At 44.5% G+C, this 22,772-nt stretch overlaps 1 protein-coding gene across 1 annotated transcript in view; it reads right to left on the bottom strand.

The window, feature by feature from the left end:
- Positions 1 to 22,772, bottom strand: part of IL1RAPL2 (interleukin 1 receptor accessory protein like 2) — a 1,135,323-nt gene that overhangs the window by 310,088 nt on the left and 802,463 nt on the right. The window contains exon 6 of the mRNA XM_030209898.1: positions 2,996 to 3,070. Coding sequence (XP_030065758.1) covers positions 2,996 to 3,070 — 75 coding nt within the window. The remainder of the gene's footprint in view (positions 1 to 2,995; positions 3,071 to 22,772) is intronic.

Here is a 22,772-nt window from a genome sequence, read left to right as displayed (position 1 = left end):
ATGTACGCCACATTGAGCCTGCAAATAGGTGGGAAAATGTGGGATAGGGGTCCTTTTACTAAGGTGTGCCGAAAAATGGCCTGCGCCGTTGTAGGCACGTGTATTGGATGCGCGCAGGTCCATTTTTCAGCGCGACTGCAATAGAGTCCTTTTTTGGGGGCCGAAAATGAACGTGTGACATAATAAAAATTGGCACGCCCATTTTGGACCTAAGACCTTACCGCCACCTGTAAATTTAGCGGTAAGGTCTCACATGTTAACTGGGCGGTCATCGTCAGTGTGGGTACACTGCCAATTACCACCCGGTTAGCACCACGCGGTAGAAAATAAAAAATATTTTCTGCCATGCGTATCAGTCGTGCATAAAAAATGGAATTACCACCCGGGGGGGGGGGGGGGGGGGTCACCGTGGGGGGGGGGGGGCTAAAATGTGCCCCCTCACCGCGGCTCTGGACCCCCCTACCGGCGAAGTCCAAATACGCCCCTGGCACATAGTATGCATTGTTAATGATATTCATTTTCAAATGAAAAATTTCTAGGCGCTCATCCCCATTATCACCTGCAACCGTTAGAAAATGAATTTCTGCTTACCCGGTGAGCAATAATTAAGGAGTGAAGGCCAATAAAAGCCAGAAGACTACATTATAAAAGATTAGAACTTGAAAGATTAGCATTCAAAGGTGAGACAAGACCCTACATGGACCAGGAAAGCAATCGTATTATGGCGTACTAAACAGTGATGGAGTTGAAAAATCAGAATTATTTTGTTTTCATAAAAACACATGGGCTGAACATTTATATCATGACTGGACGACAACTCAGTGGAGAACATTAGAGGTCTTTGGCCTGGATTGTGTATGTTCACCTATAACAGCTAAGAAAAGAGCGGGTTTATATGAATGGGAACCCTGTTCAAAAACAGTGATAAGGAAAGTGGAAAGGAAAGTGGCGACCGCTTTTGCAGCTAAGTGATGTTTAACATTATGGGCAATGTAGCTTTTGATATTTAATATTTGATATTTAAGATTTGATTTGTTTGTTACAAAATTTGAGCACATAGGAGGATGGTGAGAAAGTGACCAGTGATTGATTTGTAGTGACGCTCATGTAGAGCACAATTTGTTCAGCATTATTGCTGTATGTCACTTATCTGAGGTCCTTTCCACTTTTCCTTATCACTGTTTTTCAACAGGGTTCCCATTCATATAAACCCGCTCTTTTCTTGTTTGATATTTTGGATTTTTTTGAGCGGTAGTTCCCCTACTGAGTATTGTCACCTATAACAGTTGCCTTTCCCTTTGAGCTGAGCCCTCTGGAACTCAGAAGTTGCCAGGACCGAAGGCATGAGCCAAAGGTGTTCCTTAGATAATTTAGCATAGTTGTCAGTCATCAGCTGACTGGATGCTGTCGAACTACAGAATGAAAGGCAGAAATGTGGTCGGACAAGCCAGACCAACACCAAAGAATCAGGAATGGTACAAAATTTGTCAGGCAAAATTGTAGTTAGGAATCAGGCACCAGGTGGGGAGTTGATGGAACAGGACCAGAAATGGTAGCGAAGGTTGATAACAGAAGATGGACAATAGTAGCACATCGAGGAACTTACACGTGAGACCTATCAAAGGAGAAGGCAAAATAGGGTTCAATAGATTCAGGGAACCAATCAGAGCAAGTTGCATCAGCAGCAGGGGCGTAGCCAGACACCCAATTTTGGGTGTGCCTGAGCCCAAGATGGGTGGGCATAAGAACCTCTCCCCGTCCCACAGGTGATTTGGTCTCTCCTTCTCTCGCCTGCATACCATATGGTCTCTCAAACATCCCCCCTCCCCCACATAACTTTTAAGTAGCAGATTTTCACCAGCAGCGAGCAGCAACTAATACACACTGCTCATGTTGGCCCCACACCCTTCCCTCGGATGCACCTTCCTGTTTCCGCCTAGACAGAAATACATCAGAGGGAAGGCTGTGGGGCCAGTGCGAGCAGTACGTATGTCATTGCTCACTGCAGGCGAAGAACTGCTACTTACAAGGTATGCAGGAGGGACACTTGTTGGGAGTTTTTGGCTGGTGGGGCTTGAGGATCCCTGCCAGCCACATCATAGGCATGCTGCTAATGGGTGGGCTTGAGGCCAAAATGGGTGGGCCTGGGCCCACCCGAGCCCACCCTTGGCTACGCCACTGATCAGCAGGGTATGACTTGCAGCGGCTTAAAAAGCTGGAAGCAAACCTTAGCACACTTTTTATAGGAGGAGGGCATCCTGAAGAGTAAGTACGTAGCAATATTTATTTGGCCATGAGTACAAAAACAAAAACAAAACTTTAGTCCTTAGAGCACAAAAATGTTTTTTTTTCTAACTTGTTGAAAAATCCAGGACTTAAAATCAGATTCTACTTTGTTGTACACAACAAACTGCTCAAAACAGCTTCACCCTGTAGGATTCAGAGTAACATGATAATACCTGTCAAAGGTTTATAGCTGGTGAAAAAATTCTACACCATGAAATTTTGACTTAAGAGCGGAGCAGACAAGGGCTGCAAACTGTATACACAGTAGCATTTTGACTGCCTTAATACACACAGACTCTGTCAAGAAAGGTCGAAGCATTTTTGGACCCATGCCCCTACCTTTCACTGAACAGTCAATATTCTGTACCTCGTAGAAAATACTTTTGGTCCATGAAGACTAAAAGTAGGTAATCAGAATGCCACCATTTCGTGCATTCTTTTATATTGGTCACACAGCGTAAAAGAGCCCCACTTCTGCGTACCTTATAACCAGTGTAACCAATTTGCATCGCCAGTCCCAGATGTAATGCAAACTCATTTCCTTAAACTGCTTTGGCAGTCAGCTCTATTATTATAAATGAGAAGCAGCAAATTGATTTGCATGTAATAACACTGGCAATAAACCTTTCTAGCGCTATGCAATTTTTTTTTTCACCAAACATCAGCAGAGTAGACATTTAGGATCTGTCATGCCATGACAGGGACTTACCCAGCTGGACATCCATAACACTTGGCTGGTTCTCCACAGGGAACAATGGCTTTGGAGGTTTATTTGTGAGTAAAGCTAAATGAAACATAACAAAAAAAAAAAAAACAGAAAAAGAAAAGAAGATGTTGTAATGTCACAGGGAAACAAATGACTAGATGAGAAAGATTAAGATAAGAAATATAATACAGGATATTTTAATGAATATATAATATATGTATGCTAAAGAACAAATATCTCTAATGGGTCTAACCCAAGTTTTTGTATTATGAGTATTGTATTAATTCCAACCATATTCAATACACCTCAGTGATCTGATGACAGTATGCACAGGTTTTACAGATACTTATTATTTTTTTTTTTACATTTGTACCCCGCGCTTTCCCACTCATGGCAGGCTCAATGCGGCTTACATATTATATACAGGTACTTATTTGTACCTGGGGCAATGGAGGGTTAAGTGACTTGCCCAGAGTCACAAGGAGCTGCCTGTGCCTGAAGTGGGAATCAAACTCAGTTCCCCAGGACCAGAGTCCACCATCCTAACCACTAGGCCACTCCTCCACTGTTGCTACTATTTGAGATTCTACATGGAATGTTGCTATTCCACTAGCAACATTCCATGTAGAAGTCGGCCCTTGCAGATCACCAATGTGGTCGCGCAGGCTTCTACATGGAATGTTGCTAGTGGAATAGCAACATTCCATGTAGAATCTCCAATAGTAGCAGCATTCCATGTAGAATCTCCAATAGTATCTATTTTATTTTTGTTACATTTGTACCCCGCGCTTTCCCACTCATGGCAGGTTCAATGCGGCTGACATGGGGCAATGGAGGGTTAAGTGACTTGCCCAGAGTCACCAGGAGCTGCCTGTGCCTGAAGTGGGAATCGAACTCAGTTCCTCAGGACCAGAGTCCACCACCCTAACCACTAGGCCACTCCTCCACTTCACCCTTATTCAGAAATTTAAAGCTAATACAAGTCATGCTATAGAGACATATTAGGTATATTAGAAAATATGATATAGTACCCCAAATAGTGATCTGTAATTACAATACTACTTAAAGGACCACCATCAGAGTTGGCATATTTACTTAATAATATTTGCATTTTGTTTATATTGGGCTTTTTCCTTTTATAAATTTGTACCACAGAACTTTGAATCTGTGTGCACCCTATTCATGTGAGGTCCTGGGACTTGTTCACTAAACTGTGATAAAAACAGTCACTTCTTTGCATGACAGTTTAGTAAATTCAGAGGGAAATCTTCTCATGTTGTTTGCAGTTTGGAACTTCATCCATTGCTGGTTCTGGCAACGTGCGATGGTGTCCCCCCCCCCCCCCTCATCTCAAAGCTGCTGGCTAAAAGGGACAAGGCCTTTTAGTGTGATCCCTCCTCCCTATAAAATCTCTCATCGTCTGTGGGTGCAGGACAAGTCCTCACACTATTCTCTCACTCTCTTGGTTCAGACATAAGTAAAATGCGCTTTCATTAAAGCCACACCCCTTTGTCATAATGCCTCCTTTCCTCCTTCAGAATTGTCACTTTTCAGTTTGCTCCAGATACATTTGAGTCTAAAGGGGTCAGAAGAAATTCTCACTCACTCCTAGTCTACGTTTGCCATTTTATGGCAGACCTGTGATTCCTCTCTGGCCTGCAGGTCAACTGCCACCATTTTGTAATTTGGAAGTGGGACATGAGCAAGTAGAGATTGTTCCTGCTCTCTTATATCTCTGTCACCTCTGGGGTAAGCTCAGATCTGTGGAGCTGCAGTGCACATGCGTGCCACAGGAGAAGGGCGTGCGTGGAGGCGGAAGACATTGCCGCTGGACTCCGCTGGGCTCGGGCGCAGTGACGGTAAGACCGTGACACTACTTCAGGTTCAAAGAGGGTAACAAAACCAAAGAGACTGGAACAATTTCAGGAACATAATAATTACATTATAAATCATCAAAAAATCAGTACCTCTTAACCTTTACCGTAAACATATTTTTCAAATAAAGTTTTAAAACCTTCCTAAAAAGACCATAATTTCTTTTGAAAGCGAATAGGAAAAGGTAAACAGTTCCAAACAGATGCTGCTTGATAAAACAAAGAAGATTTTAACAGACTATTGGGTCCTTTTACCAGACCGCAGTAAAAAGTGGCTTTTTAGCATGTGCTTATGCGAGTCATTCCTGAACGCCAGTTTTCTATTTTTTAAATTAATGGCCATGAGCTATTTTTCCCATTAGCACGTGGCCACTAGTGCATGACCCCTACAGCCACCTATTTTGTAGGTGGAAAGGACTCGCATGCTATCCACGTGCTAATCAGTTAGCGTGTGGCCATGTAGCTGCATTATCCAATTAGCGCAGTACACGCCAACTCTCCATCCTCGACCTGCCCCAGCACTAAAAAATAAAATCTAATTTTTAGCACATGGGAAGTGCGCAGATGCCAAAATTATCGAAGGATGCCTAAGCGTCCTGAGGTAAGGCATTTTAAGCTGCGATAAGCATCAGTGGCGTTCTGTGGTTCACTGCCACCCGGGGCGGATCGCTACTGTGCGCACCCCCCCCCAGGCTGCAGGGCAACATGGCACCCCACCCCCCGACCCAGTCCCCACCTGCCTACCAGCTCCGTCCACCCGGCACAACTGCACTGCTGTAAAAGAAGAAAATCGCCTCTTCGGCCCTTCCCTCACTGTGTCCCGCCCTCTGATGTAACGTCCTATTTCCTCGAGGGCGGGACAGAGTGAGGGAAGGGCTGACGAGGCAATTTTCTTCTTTTACAGCAGTGCAGAATCGCGCGAGGCGCCGCACCACACAGCTGCCGGGTGGATGGAGCTGGTAGGAACTCGCCAGCAGAGCACCCCCCCCACCCGTTGACGCCCGGGGCGCCCCCACCGCCCCGCCCTTGGTACGCCACTGGTAAGCATGCATTAGTGCGCACTGCAGCTTAGTAAAGGACTCCTACAACATTTAACCTTCCTTACAGTAGGGAAACCTAATAGCAGCTGATTTGGGGAAATACTAAACTACTTCTTTCTAACAACTAAAAAAAAAAAAATCACCCATAGTCTATAAGGTAGCATGTACGTGCTTTACCCCCAGATTCTATATAAGTACATAAGTAATGCCACACTGGGAAAAGACCAAGGGTCCATCGAGCCCAGTATCCTGTCCCCGACAGCGGCCAATCCAGGCCAAGGGCACCTGGCAAGCTTCCCAAACGTACAAACATTCTATACATGTTATTCCTGGAATTGTGGATTTTTTCCCAAGTCCATTTAGTAGTGGTTTATGGACTTGTCCTTTAGGAAACCGTCTAACCCCCTTCACCATGTTCTCCGGCAACGAATTCCAGAGTTTAATTATGCCAAGAAATCTAGGCATGCAACTTAGGTTTTTTTTTTTACTAAGGCACACTAACGTTTTTAGTGCGCTCTAAAAATAGGCTCATGTTAAATGCTAGAGACGCCAATGTATTCCTATGGGTGTCTCTAGCATTTAGCGCACACCTATTTGTAGCGTGTACTAAAAACGCTAGCACGCCTTAGTAAAAAAAACCCCAATTGGTTAACAAGCCAATCAGTACCAATAACTGGATGTTAACAAGCAATTACTTGTACTAATTGGCACTAGTTAGAATTTACACACACTACTCGCTAAGCCCCAAATTCTGTATATAGTGCCTTAAGTTGTGTGTGCTAATTTGGCCGCATGGCCAAATCACACACACAAATGATTAACAAGCCAATCAGCGCCAATAAATGGTACTTAATCAATTAGTGGCACTAATTGGCTTTAATTATAATTTACGTGCACAACTTTCTATAAAGCGTATTCTATAAAGCGGTGTGTGTGTAAATTCTAATGTGCACAGTCGAAAAGGGAGGCGTGGCCATGGCCGTGGAATGGGCGGGTTGAGGGCATTTAAAAAAAACTATGCACATTATTATAGACTACACCCGATTTGCAGCTATCTTAGGCGCAGGTATTTAGGCCTGGTTTTAGGAGTCTTGCACAACTTGCCTGTCCCTCACTATCGAAAATATGATATTGAAACAGTACTGTAAGCACAGAAGAAAGCAGACCTCTGCAATGGGAAAACCAAGAGTAGAACACAGCGAAGGTGACAAGATAGATGATGCCAAACAAAACTTCTACTGGACTCAGAAAACGTTCACAGCAAGAGTTTATTCTTAAAAACTGGACTCGACACGAGTCGTGTTTCGGCCAATTCTGGCCTGCCTTAGAAGTCCCTGTATGGCAAAGTGCTGTTGGTTTTCTAGGAAAAGTCTTGTCTGAATATTGGAATTTACTAACAAGACCTTAAAAATGTTGAGAAAAGATAATCTCAACTTCTTTATACCAGTATGAGTGGCACTGTCCGTAAAACATGTTTTATATTTTATGGACAGTGCCGCTCATACTGGTATAAAGAAGTTGGGATTATCTTTTCTCAACATTTTTAAGGTCTTGTTGGTAAATTCCAATATTCGGACAAGACTTTTCCTAGAGAACCAACAGCACTTTGCCATAGAGGGACTCCTGAGGCAGGCCAGGATTGGCCGTAACATGACTCGTGTCGAGTCCGTTATTGAAACAGCACTCCCACTGGCAGGAATATAGGTGAATGACTCCCACAGAGCCTGGAGGGAACATTGAGCACCTTTCAGTAAACCTAGCTCATAGGTCCTTGACTTAGAACAGTAGTTCTTCTAAACCCAGTGCAATGGACACACCAACCAGTTGTTTTTCTAGTATACCCACAATCAATATGGCATGCAATAGATTGGCATACAATTTAAGCAATCACAACAAGATGAAGAAAACTTCCACAGAGCATAAAGCAGTCACAAGAACGAAGGTGATACATGTTTTCTGTCTGCATCATGTATTTTTGAGTGCCTTAAAGTCTGGATGACCCCTGATGCAGACCTGTTTAGCCAAAACTTGGTCAGGTTGTGTCATCCCTCAATAAATTTTGCTGCATGGTCTCTGGACTCCTCCTTCCTTTGACCATTTTTGTTCTTGTGACTACAATTTAAGCAATACAGATGAATCTATCTCGTGTGTATTTGTCGTAGGTATTATTGTGTGAGGCTGGGTTGATAACCACTGTGTGAGAAATCTGATATAAAAGTCCATGGGTGGTTTGAAGGATGATTCTAGACTATTAATATTGTATGGTATTTACAGTTATTGATGGATTTATATTTTAGGAAAGTATCTTAGATTTTTTAAAATTTCATTTTATTGATATACTAGTAAAAAAGGCCCGTTTCTGACACAAATGAAACGGGCGCTAGCAAGGTTTTTCTCAGAGTGTGTATATGTTTGAGAGAGTGTATGTGAGAGTGACTGTGTGTGAGAGAGAGAGAGTGAATGTACGAGTGTGTGTGTGTGAGAGAGAGAGTGAGTCTGGGTGCGAGTGTGTCTGTGAGAGAGAGAGTGTGTGTGTGAGAATGAGAGTGTGTGCAAGGGCATAAGTGAGACAGTGTGAGAGAGAGAGAGAGAGAGTTTGTGTGTTTCACACAGATACAGTGTGTGCGAGAGAGAGAGTGTGTGTGAGACACACAGACTCTCTGTGAGACTGAGTGTATGAGACCAAGAGAGTGTGTGAATGACTGTGTGACACATAGAGAGTGAATGTGATACAGTGTGAGACATAGAGTGTGTGAGAGACAGTGTGTGAGAGTGAGAGAGAAAGACATTGACTGAGTGTGAGAGAGAGAGAGTGTGTGTGAGAGAGAGTGTGTGTGTGACAGAGATACCCCCCCCCCCCTGGTGTCAGGCCCCCCCCCTCTCTCTCTCTGGTGTCTGAGCATTACTGTGCAGGACGCTGAGCTCTGGCTGTGCTTCAAGGAACTGACCAATCCTCTTTAATAGAATGCACCTCCAACATTCTGAAGCCGAGAAACCTCGTGTGGTTGGTCACTTCTGCTTGTGACGAACCCGGAAGTACGTGATGTCAATTCAGGAGATGGATACAGAGAGCAGGAATGTCTCAGCCATGCAGTCAGCTTCAGAATGTTGGAGGTGCGTTTTATTAAATAGGATTATTTTAAAACAATGCTTATTGTAGCATTTTCTTTGTTGTAAATCACTATGGGTTAAAATTTTTGTTTTAGTACAATATTACATAAGTCTGTACCATTTCCCTGCACAAACCCAGCTTCTGTTAATCATGCTTTGTATTCCAGAAAATAGAACAAAATCTAGTGGCTGCTCCATGCAACAAATAAAAATAACCATGATAATCTGCAGAATGCTGACCTCTGAAATCTGTTACTTTGTAACTGTCTGCACTGTAAGACATGAATACAAACATTCAGTGAGTTCCCACTAGTATTAAAAATGCTGACCAGATTAATAATGCAGTCACCTATCACAATTATTACCAATACATAACTTTATTTATTGCATTTGTATCTCACATTTTCCCACCTTTTTGTGGGCTCAGTGTGGCTTACAATATGATATGAATAATGGAAATACAATATGTTACAACTTGGTTATGGATTACATTGTGCAGAGTTATGCGAGACAATCGAAGTATCGTTAAGAATGTAACAATGGGACATAGACATTGAAACATTGGAAGGAGACAATGGGAAGCCTAAAGGGCAGAATTAAGACACAAAGACATATGGTGTGCATCTTTCTGTGAGTAAATGTATGAGTGATGTGAGATTACGGGGGACGAGAGATCAGAAGTGGATATATGGTGCATTGAAGATTAGTGAGTGTGGACTCTATGTGTTTTGGCTCTTTCCGTAAATTTTTTCGAAAAGATGGGTCTTCAATAATTTGCGGAAGGAAGCTTGTTCGTGAATTGTTCTTAGGTTGCGCGGCAGTGTATTCCAAAGCTGCGTGCTCATGTAGGAAAAGGTTGACGCGTGTAGAGTCTTGTATTTCAAGCCCTTGCAATTAGGGAAGTGGAGGTTGAGGTATGTTTGGGATGATCTTTTAGCGTTTCTGGGTGGCAGGTCTATCAACTCGGACATGTAGGCTGGGGCTTCGCCGTAAATGATCTTGTGGACTAAGGTGCATACTTTAAAAGTGACGCGTTCCTTAAGTGGAAGCCAGTGTAGTTTCTCTCGTAGTGGTTTTGCCCTTTCATATTTCATAACTTCACCCAAACAATAAAAGTTCTAAATTTTAAAGTGTATATTAGACTTCAACATGGGGGCTTACTGATCTTTATAGCAAGCCTTTGCCCACTGAAGTAGTGAATAAGATCATGATCATTTCGACAGTGGAGATCTCTCTCAAATTAAGTTAATTTTTCTAAATAATATTTTTCAGAAAAAATGATAATTTTGAGAAATTTGGCTATAAAACTTTTCGAAATGGGATTTGAATGCACAGTGATGGACAAGTGATTATGGACTGATGATGGGGTGAAGGCTCGCTACATTTTGGTGATAATTGTGATAGGTGACTGCATTATTAATTTGTTCAGCATTTGTAATACCAGTGGGAGCTCATAATGTGCTATCAGATATACTGAAGGGGGAACAAGAGTCAGATGGTCAATTAATGCAGATAAATGACTTTACAATTGACTTCTAAGCTACACACTGTGATTTTTTTTCCATCCAGATCAATATAAATTTGCAATAACAAGGATGGTGAATGAAAAGATGCCTCCTCTCCATACTTTCAGCCAATAATCAATTGAGGGAAAGAAGCAAACTTGCTGTCAGGTTAAAGCTGAAAAGAATACACACTGCTGGGGCCAGTCTGTCTATTAGGCGGACTATGCATCTACCTAGAGTGGAATATCAAATGGGGTAGAGTCTCCACGGAGTGGATGAACGCTAAATCCCACGAGGAGACGAGACGAGAAAATAGAGTGGGAAGTGGACCAATGACTTCAGGACAAAGAGACTGCGATGATATTCACGAAGCAAACTTTATTGTAGACTCGACACAGTACTGTGTTTCGGCCACAGGCCTGCCTCAGGAGTCTTTAACAGTATACAAATGTTGTTTAATAGGTTTGTCCGACTTGGATAATGCACAAGGGAGATTAACAAAGAAATATCCAATCCTTTTTGGTCTCAAAATGGACTTTAAAGATCGTGAAGCTCAAAACTACTACTACTACTACTACTATTTATCATTTCTATAACGCTACAAGGCATACGCAGCGCTGTACACCATACACAAAAAGAGAGTCCCTGCTCAAAGAGCTTACAATCTAAATAAGACAAACAGAACAAATAAGGGTAAGGGAATAAAGAGGTGAGGATAAAAGGACAGGGCAAGTGAGTAGTGGTTAGGAGTCAAAAGCAGTGGTAAAGAGGTGGGCTTTAAGTTTGGACTTGAAAACGGCCAAAGAAAACGACAAGTGGCCAGCATCTCTCTCTCTCTCCACACCCATTCAATGCCCATGACACGCCTAGTTCCTGTCCCCTAACACAGGGGTAGGCAACTCTGGTCCTCGAGAGCCGCAGGCAGGTCAGGTTGTCAGGATATCCACAATGAATATGCAGGAGATAGATTTGCAAGTACTGCCTCCATGGTATGCAAATCTTTCTCCTGCATATTCATTGTGGATATCCTGAAAACCTGACCTGCCTGTGGCTCTCGAGGACCGGAGTTGCCTACCCCTGCCCTAACACAATATACCATTAAAATGCGAACTAGTGCACACAAACTCTCATGCCACCGCACTAACTCTTAACACACTTAACGTACCCTAATTTGTGCATTAGCAGCTTTACACACGTTAGTAAAAGGACCCCTAAGTTTCTCAAACTAGCTAATAGTTTTACACTGTAATCGATCCTAGATCTGACCTTCACAGCCAGCTTATTTTCTAGTTGAGAATGTGGGGAAATATTCCCTGCCGCTACTCAGCGAGGGCGAGGGTGAGAATAACAATAGTCTTTATTTTTTCACCCAGATGCATGTCATGTCCTGTGGCATGCACTGGGCTGCATCCTTCCTGTTGGGGCTCCTAAAAACTCATCACACTGCTATTCCAGAGACCATGTGTTCATTTAAATACACTTTTGTTAGGTACACTGCAGATAACATGATTTATTTTAATAACTGCATTTTCAATTATTTATCATGAATTCATTATGGCTATTACAACCTAAAAATAACTCAGAGTGACTTATTGTAAAGTTTAATTTATACAAATTATGCATTTGCAAATGTATTTTAATGGTGTTTTTGTCAGATGGGATTATTTTTCACCTTTCCGCCAGCAACAGCATATTCAGCACCTCAGGCATCACCTGGGGCAGAAGGGAAAGTCATAGGCAGCAGATGGTAAACTCTGGGATGTATTCCAGTCTCTGAGGCACCTGGGTGTTTGTGCTTAACCCACGGTCAGGTCAGTGAAGCTACCTTGGGGGATTCAGAGAATTCCCTTTCTTCACCCAGTCATGAACAAGAAAAAGAACATTTATTTCAGGAAGTTTAGGAATAAATTCATGATGATTTTATTGTTTATGTAGTTACTGGCAACAGTGTTTATATGTGCTGTGCTGTACTGGTGAGAGAGATCAATTGTCCTTTTCGTTGTATTTGTAACTGGATCACTGTTTTCCTACTTATTTTAATGGACTTATTTGTGCCATTTTATGGCATTTAAATGTGGTTTGTTTTGAACTGATTCTCATTAGGAAATGCAGAATATATATTTTAAATTCAATGAAATAATAACGGGAGCCCTTCTTTAAATTACATAGTACATAGTAGATGACGGCAGAAAAAGACCCGCACAGTCCCAACAAGATAAATTCATATGTTCTACTTTTATTTGTACCTGTCCTCTTCAGGGCACAGACCGTATAAGTCTGGCCAGCACTATCCTCGTCTCCCAACTACCAGTCCCGCCCCCCACCACCAGCTCTGGCACAGACCGTATAAGTCTGCCCAGCACTATCCCCGCCTCCCAACTACCAGTCCCGCCTCCCACACCAGCTCTGGCACAGACCGTATAAGTCTGCCCAGCAGACTACTGAATTAAAGGACTACTGAATGGTTTCTCATGGGGATCCAAGATGGCTGCCTCAGAGTTTTCTTTTTAATTGTGGCTGAGGAAAGGGCAGACTCATCAGTTATCTATTCTTCATTTTCTTGTCAAGAAGGAAGGTTCTGGGGAGATATCTGGTTTATCCAGGGTCCAAAGCTTATCAGCAGAGTTCCCTGAGAAAACTCCAATCCCTAATCTGGATTTTGCACAGGTCTCCAAACTTCCCTGACAGTCCTCCTAGCTTATGGTGGGTTCAAGTGAAGGTCCTTACCATATGGAGGGTGGATTACAATTGACTATTCCTTGAAAGTGGAAGATGGGTTTCCAGATTCTGACAACAAACGTATTTGCTTCTTTAGTTGAAGTTAAAACTGCAGAGAGATTTCCTGTTTCATTGATTGAGACAGCACTATGATGCTGTGAGATTGTCGAGGTTTAGTAGCTGATTGAAGGAAAGAGCCTTTATGGAGGAAATTTGAAAACTACTTAGTGGTACTTAGATGGCAACTCCAGCAATTGTGAAATAAGGCCAGAGCCAGGCAGACTTCTACAGTCTGTGCCCTGATTATGGCTAGATAGACCTGGATGGGCTGCTGTAGGGCTTTTGACGCATGACTCTAGTAGTTGGGGGAATAAGGTCACTGCTGGGCAGACTTCTATGGTCTATGCCCCAAAAATTGCAAGAACAAATCAAGATCAGGTATGCATATGTTAAAGTAAACTCATGCACATGGTATGATGCGATATATCTTGTTGAGCGGACTGGATAGACTTTGCAGGTCTTTAACTGCTGTTATCTACTATGTTACTATCTGGTTAATATTCAGCCCATGGCAGTCAGTGTTTTTGAAAATGCTGACTGTCATGGCCAGAATTAGTCCCAGATCTTCAACGCTGGGCCATGTCTGGCTACCAACATTGAATATCTAGGGTTAATTCCTCAGGACTAGCTGCTGGAGCCTATGCAGGTCACAGCTGATATTCAACTTGGACCCACATAAGACACTTATGTGGGTCCCAGCTGAATATCGGCAAGGGTCTGCATAAGCAGATGTACCCACTTCCAATGCCTGCTCCCCCCAATCCCCCAGAACAGCAAGCCCCCTTCAATGGTTGAAGGCTCACCTGCCATTTCCCTGGTGATCCAGTGGGGAAATGGGAAGGAGTGATGCTCCCTCGCTCCTACCAATTGCGGCTGCTAGAAGTTGTGGCAGCCATTTTGGGGAGGCAGTCAAAATGGGCAGGAGTGAGTGGGCATCAAACCTGCATATTTCCCCCTCTGGACCACCAGGGAAATGAGCAGGTAAGCCTGCAACCATGGTTGGGGGGGGGAGAGGTGATCCAGCGGGAGGTCTTGTTTTGTTTCCAGAGGGTGGGAGGGTGGAGCAGGTTCAGAAGGGAGGTATTACACAGCATTTCAGGAGTGGGTGGGAGTTCTTGCTGTACCTGCGCGGCCGCATTGCTGATCTGCAAGGGCAGGCTTCTACATGGAATGTTGCTAGTGGAGGAGTAGCCTAGTGGTTAGTGCAGTGGACTTTGATCCTGGGGAACTGGGTTCAATGCCCACTGCAGCTCCTTGTGACTGTGGGCAAGTCGTCACTTAACCCTCCATTGCCTCTGGTACAAAATAAGTACCTGAATATATGTAAACCGCTTTGAATGTAGTTGCAAAATACCACAGAAAGGCGGTATATCAAGTCCCATTTCCATTTCCCCTTACTCAAATACCAGTGTATAGGCCCCTGTTAGAGGAGGTAGGAAAGGGAGGAGGGAGGAAGGAACAACCTAGGAAGAAGTTCAGGGGTTGTTGAATACATAAGATACACCAATTGTCAAAAATGAAATTGGACTTATAAGTTTGTTTTGAAAATTGCTGAAACAACGCCTGCCAACCTGCTTTTTGCTGCAGGTAGTTTTATCTTGAAAGTTTATGGGCTTACTTAAAAAAAAATCTAAAAGTACATGAGTAGATAAAACCTCTGCCCTGACTCTCTGCCTGGAACGGCTCTCAAAAATGTGGGTAAAAGGTGCACGCATGCAGAGTAGGAATGTGCATTGGTTTGAAGTAAGATGGGAAATGTAAATGACATTTCCAAAGAAAGTAAACTTGAAATTACAGATTTTCTAGTGTTATTAAAAACTAGTAAAAAAGGCCCGTTTCTGACACAAATGAAACGGGCGCTAGCAAGGTTTTCCTTGGAGTGTGTATGTTTGAGAGAGTGTATGTGAGAGTGAGTGTGTGTGAGAGAGAGAGTGAATGTGTGTGTGTGTGCTTCTCGGAAGAAAATAAAAACGTCTGTGTGGTTGGTTTTGAGTGTATGGGAATGACGGTTGTGTTGGGGCGTGGAAACAGAGATTAACCAATGGGCTTCCTTGCTCGTGTGTAGTAATCGTCGTGCACCATGGCTGGAGTCGGAGAGGAGAGGGAGGGCGGTGGAACGGTGAGCGAGCGGCTGGTGGAGGGTGGGTGAGGGGGATGGTGACCAGCCAGGGCTGTGCCAAGGGTCTCTGATGCCCCCCTGCAGACTATCAGTTGGCGCCCCCCCCCCCCCCCCCCTGGTTTGGCACAAGAGCCAACTTCCTAAGGTCTTCCTGCAATTTTTTACAATCCGCATGCATTTTAACATTTGAATTTTGTGTCATCTGCAAATGTAATTTCCTCACTCATCATTCCCATTTGCAGATCAGTACAATATAGCACCGGTCCCTTTACAGATCTAGAATAACACAGCTTTATAATTTCAACAGGACATTTAAATGAACTTTAGTTGGTGCCAGTCAAGTTAGTATTAAGGTGTAAAAGTACCTACATTCAATCTACATATAATAAATATAAAGAGCCTGATTATAACAGGGTGCCTATGTGGAAAGTTAAAAAAAAAAAAAAGGTTCATATTTTATTTTAATTTTCTAAAAGCCAGTTTCTCATACATCTGCACACAGCTACTGAAAACAGATCTTTTCAAGAAGGCATACCATAATCATCCATCTTAAACACTAAATAACAACATTACACAGATCTATGATCCCTCCCCATCTACAAATCCTTGCTTAAAGCCCACCTCTTCAATGTCGCTTTTGGCACCTAACCATTGGACTAACCAGGAAACCCAGATTGCCCCAATTTGATTGACTGCATTCTTGTCCTTTAGATTGTAAACTCCTTTGAGCAGGGACTGTCCTTCTTTGTTAACTTGTACAGCTCTGCGTAACCCTAGTAGCGCTTTAGAAATAGTACTATACAAAACCGAAAGCCTATCACATGATTGATTACCCTCCATTGCTACCTATATTTAAGCACTACCACTTTAAACATCCTTGTCATTACATTTACTCCGAGCCATTATTTTAAAGTCAATTACTTTGTTTTTTTTTACATAGTTGCTGGATCTTAAGACTTAAGTACTACTAGAACTGGAAATATGACTGTGCTATTGCTATACATATGTCACAATCCATTTTATTACTCATCATCAGCTTATCTCTTCCTTTCCTCGTGCCTTTAGTCTCCCCTCCTTCCTCCCTGATTCTAGCTTGTTCTCTCCCCCCCCCCCCCACTCAACAAACAGAAATTTCCTTGCCTTGTTTTTCCTATCTTCCTCTTTGTCTTTTCTGTTCCATCAGCTCTTATTTTCCTTTCCTGCTGCCCTCACTCTCCCCTCTTTCGTTCCTCCCTGATTCTAGCTTGTTCTCTCCCCCCCCCCCCCCACAGAAATTTCCTTGCCTGCTGTTGGCTGTTGTCTTTCTTTTCTTCCCCAGCTGGCCTGGTTGGTACCAGTTGAGTTCCCCCACCCAACCTGCAGCCTCAAATGCACTTTCTTTTTCTTTATCCATAAGTAGGCCCACGCCACGCCACGCCACGCCACGCCAGCCAGCCAACAAACAAAGTAATGAAAAGTTAACAACAAACAAAGCAAAACCTTACCAATGCTGTCCACCACAGTCTGACTCAGTCTCAGCAAAAAACAAAATTAATGCGGAGCGCCGCGGGAGCAGCGATCAATCATCCAGCAGCGGCGCCGGCTCTCCTCTCTCCTCTCAGCACTGCTGCTCTCCAACGCGGCGTTGGCGTCAGCAACACCCTTCCAGGTCCTGGAGAGTCGGACTGCCTGCGAGGCTCCAGAGAGAGTCCAGGTGTGTGCGTCAGAGCTGGGGTGGTGCTAAACAGATGAATGACGCGCTGCGCACGGGAAGGCAGCAGCGAGCCAGTCAGCCAGACCCAGCAGCGCATGCACATAGGCGCCAACAACGTGAGAGAGGTTTATATTTTTTAATTTTAGAACATTACTCGGCCGCCGGCGGCGGCGCCCTCCTGCCGTGCTTACTGCGCTTACCGGGTCGGCACGGCCCTGTGTCCAGCGCCGATGTTGGTTGGGTTTGAGTGTATGGGAATGACGGCTGCATTGGGGAGTGGAAACAGAGATTACCCAATGACAATCCGATTTGTTGAGAGTCATTGCTCCGCCCTCAACGTCATCACGTTGTGACACGGGGGCGGGGCAGACACTCATGGGATCTTGCAACTACAAATTTAGAACGTTGGAGGTGCCTTTTATATAGAGAGATAGCTGCTAGGCATAAGCTAGCCTCAAACCAGTGCCCTTTGGGTTGGAGGGCACTTGCTTCCCAGAAGGAGCTATTCTGTGTCCCTGGAGTGTGGCTATAGACAGACCATTCCTAGCTGTATCTTGATTTCTGATTATCCTAGTTCTTGTTTCCTCATTGGCCCAGTGGGGATCAGTCCAGTGCAGGCTTGGGGATTCCTGCATGCTGCTTCAATCTTGTTTTCTTGTCCAGCCTTGCATTTGGTTCCTGAAGCCTGGGGATTCTACTTTCATGTGTTTCTAGTAATCCTTATTTAGCCTTTTGCAATGCTTGTAGCTTAACCTTGTAGCTACTGACGGGGGAGGGGTTGATGTTGCGGAGCCTCCAAGTAAGGTGGATATCTTGAAAACCTGGCTTGTTTGCAGCCCTCGAGGACTGTACTTGGACAAGTCTGCCCCATACCATATCCTTCCTCTTCTTTTACACTTTGTGCCATTTTATAAATTTCTCGCTGCAACTGGCTGTTTAGCATTTTAAACTGCTGTGATACATACTTCTGAGTGGTTTAAGAACTGATGAGATCAAAAGAATTACAATGATTTTACTATATTTTCAACCCTTTGAACCAAATTGGGCTACTTGTTTAATCAAAGGGACTATTAATTGCCAACACCTATTAAGTTATTATCACCACTTATTTTTTTTATAACATCCTAACAAAGTGCTCTGTGGTGTATAAAGGATAAAATTATGTCTCTTTTCCAACACTACACTGTGCACACTGCAAAAGGCTGGCTCTATTCTGTCAAACTGGATTCCTCCTCATTAAGAGCTTGCAAATTGAATTTATCACATTTTTAATGGAACCTAAACCACAAAAATGAAATGACATCCACAATAAAAGTAGAGATAAACACAAGGTCTGTTAAAACAGTTTTAATTCCTAGCACTTAATTCAAGTAATTGTTAGTGATGAGGCATGAAAATATTCGGTGGCTGTAATCTTATCATTTGAGAAAATCAAACATATAAACGGCAAGTGACCGACTCACCTGCAAATGCGCAGTACAGACTTCCCTCTCTGTCCCGCCCTCGCGTCAAGACGTCATGATGTCAGAGGGCGGAACAGAGAGGGAAATGGACTGAGTCAGACGCCGCCGCCGCCGCCTGGAAACAAACATTGCGCGAACCAACCTCCACCCTCCCCCCCATCCCCACCGCCGCTCCTGCCCCCCTCTGTATCGTGCCCCCTGCACTGACCTGACAGCGCTTCTCACCTCCATGTGGAAGCGCTTCAGGCATCAGCAGAGTGATCTGCTGCTGCCTGTAGCGCTTTCACACGGAGGTGAGAGGCGCTATCAGGTCAGTGCAGGGGGCCCGGCACGGAGGGGGGAGGGAGCGGCAGCGAGGAGGGTAGCTGGACATGGGGGGAGGGCAAGGGGAAAGGGCATGGTTGCTGGACATGGGGTGAGAGCAGGGCAGAGAGGACGGTTGCTGGACATGGGGGGAGGGGGCAGGCCAAGGGAAAGAGGAGGGTTGCTGGATATGGGGGGGGGGAGGATCGGTGGACGGGGTGAGGCTAGGGGAGAGAGGAGGGCTGCAATACTTGCCCGTTTTTACGGGCTTAACGGCTAGTTAACTATAAAGTAAATGATGGCCTCAGACAATTTGATGTGATATGGGTACCCATAGGAACCAACTTTCCAAACTGATTAGGGTGCTAAAGCCAACTCAAATTACCTCTTTCTATAGACAGTGAAGGGGTTTGTTCAATATTGGGGTTGATCAAGCACACGGAGTGTAATTCTGGGGTCCTTTAACTAAGGCGTGCCGAGAAATGGCCTGCGCTAGTGTAGGCATGTGTTTTGGACACACGCAGATCCATTTTTCAGCGCGCCTGTAAAAAGGCCTTTTCTAAAATTTTTCCAAAAATGGGTGTGCGGCAAAATCAAAATTGGCGTGTGTCCATTTTGGGTCGGAAACCTTATTGCCACCCATTCACTTAGTGGTAAGATCTCGTGTGTTAACCGGTCGGTAATCATCTACACGTGTACAATGCTGATTACTGCCCAGTTAGCGCCGCGCGCCAGAAAACAACAATTATTTTCCGACATGCGTAGCGGATGTACGTAAAAAATGAATTTACTGCCTGGGCCTCGCAGTAGCTGGGCAGTAACTCCAAACTGATAGGCATTGGGCGCGCATAGGTGCCTATGCGGCTTAGTAAAAGGGCCTCTTTGTAAATAAGCAGAATACCAGTGTCTATGAACATACATGCAAATATATGCACACAGAATTGAGAACGGTAACATAAACAAACACATAGGACTTCCCGAGCCTGTGCGTCTAACCCCGTCCTTGGCCGTTTTCAAGTCCAAACTTAAAGCCCTGTCAAGGTTGTGCCCATGTTTCATGCTCTCCTTCTTGTCGCCACCTAGTGGCCAGACCTGGTGGCTGCTATGGACTGTCTGGTTACTCTCACCCGTTCCAGATTTCAGCCCAGTCCGGTCCAGATCTTCCAGACTGCCAGACTTGTTCTTTTTGTTTGAACCTGCACAGCACCTGTAGTTGCCTGATGATTGCTGCAGTGAGCCTCAGCTGCTGCTGGGCTTATTAGCCATTTGGAAACCTTTCTGCTTTGCCTTTGCATCTCCTTAGGCCCTTGTTTGTTGGTGCTTGCTGCACTTCTGTTTAGTTTGGGTTCTTGCTTGTGATTCTTGTTTGTTTCTAGTTAGTCTGTGTGTAGTTTAGTTTAGGGTTGTTTGGTTCTTAGTCTTGTTCCTTGTTTGTAGTTCTTTGTGTAGGTCTTAGGTTGTTTGTGTCTCCTGTCTTTAGTGGTTGCTTGCAGCTTTCAGTTCTGTCTTTGTCTGTCAGTATTTGTTCCCTTTTTCAGTGGCTGCTTGCAGCTTCTAGTTCTGGCCCTTGTCTGTCCGTATTTGTTTCTGTGTTAGTGGCTGCTTGCAGCTTTCAGTCTCTGTCCCCTAGCTTGTCCACTCCCTGCCTTGTGTTGTATTGTCTGTCTGTGAGTCCTGGCCCAGTTTCCTGCCTTTTTGTCCTTGTTCATTCCTTTCCCCTCTGACCCTCAGTCCCTGTGCAGCCTAGTTGGGATCCTGTTCCTGCCCTGTCCTATAAGTCCTGCCGGCCGCCTGCAGCCAGGGGCTCAACTCCGGTGAAAGGTGGCCATGTGCAGGTGAAGCCTAACTGTTAGTCAAAGTTCTGCCCTGTCTCTGGTGTGGGGTGGTTTTGCCTGCCGCTGCCACTCCTCGGCAGTGGTCCAAGGGCTCACAAAACCTAGTTCCTGTTTTGAAACGTGACAAGCCCACCTCTTTACCACTACTTTTGACTCCTAACCACTACTCACTTGCCCTGTCCTTTATCCTCACCTATTTATTCCCTTACCCTTAATCATTTTGTCTGTTTAACTATCTAGATTGTAAGCTCTTTGAGCAGGGACTTTTTGTGTATGGTGTACAGTGCTGCGTATGCCTTCTAGCGCTATAGAAATGATAAATAGTAGTAGTAGTAGGATTGTTATATGGAAAGAGATTGTAAGCAAAACAAAAAAAACCAGCACTGCTTAGACAGTAACTCCAGTAATTGGGAAATAAGGCAGAGCTGGGCAGATTTCTAGGGTCTGTGCCCTGATTATGGCCAGACATATCTGGGTGGGCTGGAGTCGGCTTCAATGGCAACTCCAGTAGCTGGGGAATACGTCCAGTGCCGGGCAGACTTCTACGGTCTGTGCCCTGAAAATCACAAAGGACAGATCAAGAATATATCTTTATAATGCAACACATGCTACGAGTTTATCTTATTGTGTAGACTGGATGGACTGTGCAGGTCTTTATTTGCCGTCATCTACTATATTACTATGTTACTCAACTTCAAAGCACATAGATGTCTCAAAATGCCTCCCAAAAAGTCTATGTACCAAAAACATCAAAATAGCAATTTTGAAAAGGAAGAAGAAAAAGTCCAACACTGTACTTCATCTAAATAGAAAGTAGGCATGTTGGGGCGGGTAGGAGGCGATAATTGAACAGGAAAAAATGTCCAGGGTAAAACAAAGTTGATCGGATTGAACAGCTGACTAATACAGGATTAAGGCATGACCCCTCTGAAATTCCCCAGTGGTTACTGCCCCCTCCCTCCCCTGAAAGTGCAACTGGAAAGGAAAAGTAGACTCATGACAGCCTCAGGTATTACAGGCATTCTGAATAAATACAGGAAACAAGTATGAGACCCAGCCTCCCCCCCTCCCATGAAAATCCTCGACCCGGAGAGCAGCAGCAGCTCTTATAGGCTGCCTGCTCTGGGACTTCCTCCTTGAATTGTCCTGCCTAGAAGGGGCGGGATGGTTCATCGAGGAAGTCCTAGAACAGGCCACAGGCAGCCTATGAGTGCCACTGCCACCGCTTGAGTGAAGCCAAGAGAATTTTAAGGTGGGGGTGGGAAGGGGTGGCACAGGGGGAGCAGGGGGAAACACACCCCGTGTAAATAGTTCCTGGCTATGCTACTGGGTAGCAGGCCTGCTTCTAGACGATGTGAATTGTAGGTGCAGATTGCTTACCCCAACTTTTCCCATTTCCTCGTCCCTTCCTTTTCTATCCTTTTTCAATACTGTTCTTAACATGCATTTGATATATATATATATATATATATATATATATATATATATATATATATATATATACATATATTCCATAAGGTACAGTCCAGAGATAAGTAGAAGGTCACTGTCTATGATGCTGTCATATATTTGTTACCAGGGGCATAGCTAGATGGGGGCATGGGCCCCCGCAGATTTAGCCCTGGCCCCCCTGCTTTCACCCCTCCACCGCTGACCCTCCCCGCCACATTCAACCCCCCCCCCCCCACCACTTTCGACCTCTCCCCCCACCACTTTCGACCTCTCCCCCCCCCCCCGCCACTTTCGACCACTCCTCCTGCCATCGCCAACTCCTCCCCACCACTGCCAGGTACCTTTGCTGGCGGGGGTCCCCAACCCCCGCCAGCCAAAGTCCTCTTCAGCGCCGGTCTCCAGTGCATTGCTGATCTGGATTCTGTCAAGCCAATTTCCTGCTTCCAACAGTAGCAACATTCCATGCTACCAATCCCAGGGCAAGCAGTGGTTTCCCCCATGTCTGTCTCAATAGCAGACTAAGGACTTTTCCTCCAGGAACTTGTCCAAACCTTTTTTAAACCCAGATACGCTAACCACCGTTACTATATCCTCTGGCAATGAGTTC

The sequence above is a fragment of the Microcaecilia unicolor genome, chromosome 7 (assembly GCF_901765095.1).
Source record: "Microcaecilia unicolor chromosome 7, aMicUni1.1, whole genome shotgun sequence".
Taxonomy (NCBI): Eukaryota; Metazoa; Chordata; class Amphibia; order Gymnophiona; family Siphonopidae; genus Microcaecilia; species Microcaecilia unicolor.
This window is presented reverse-complemented; position numbering and strand designations above follow the sequence as displayed.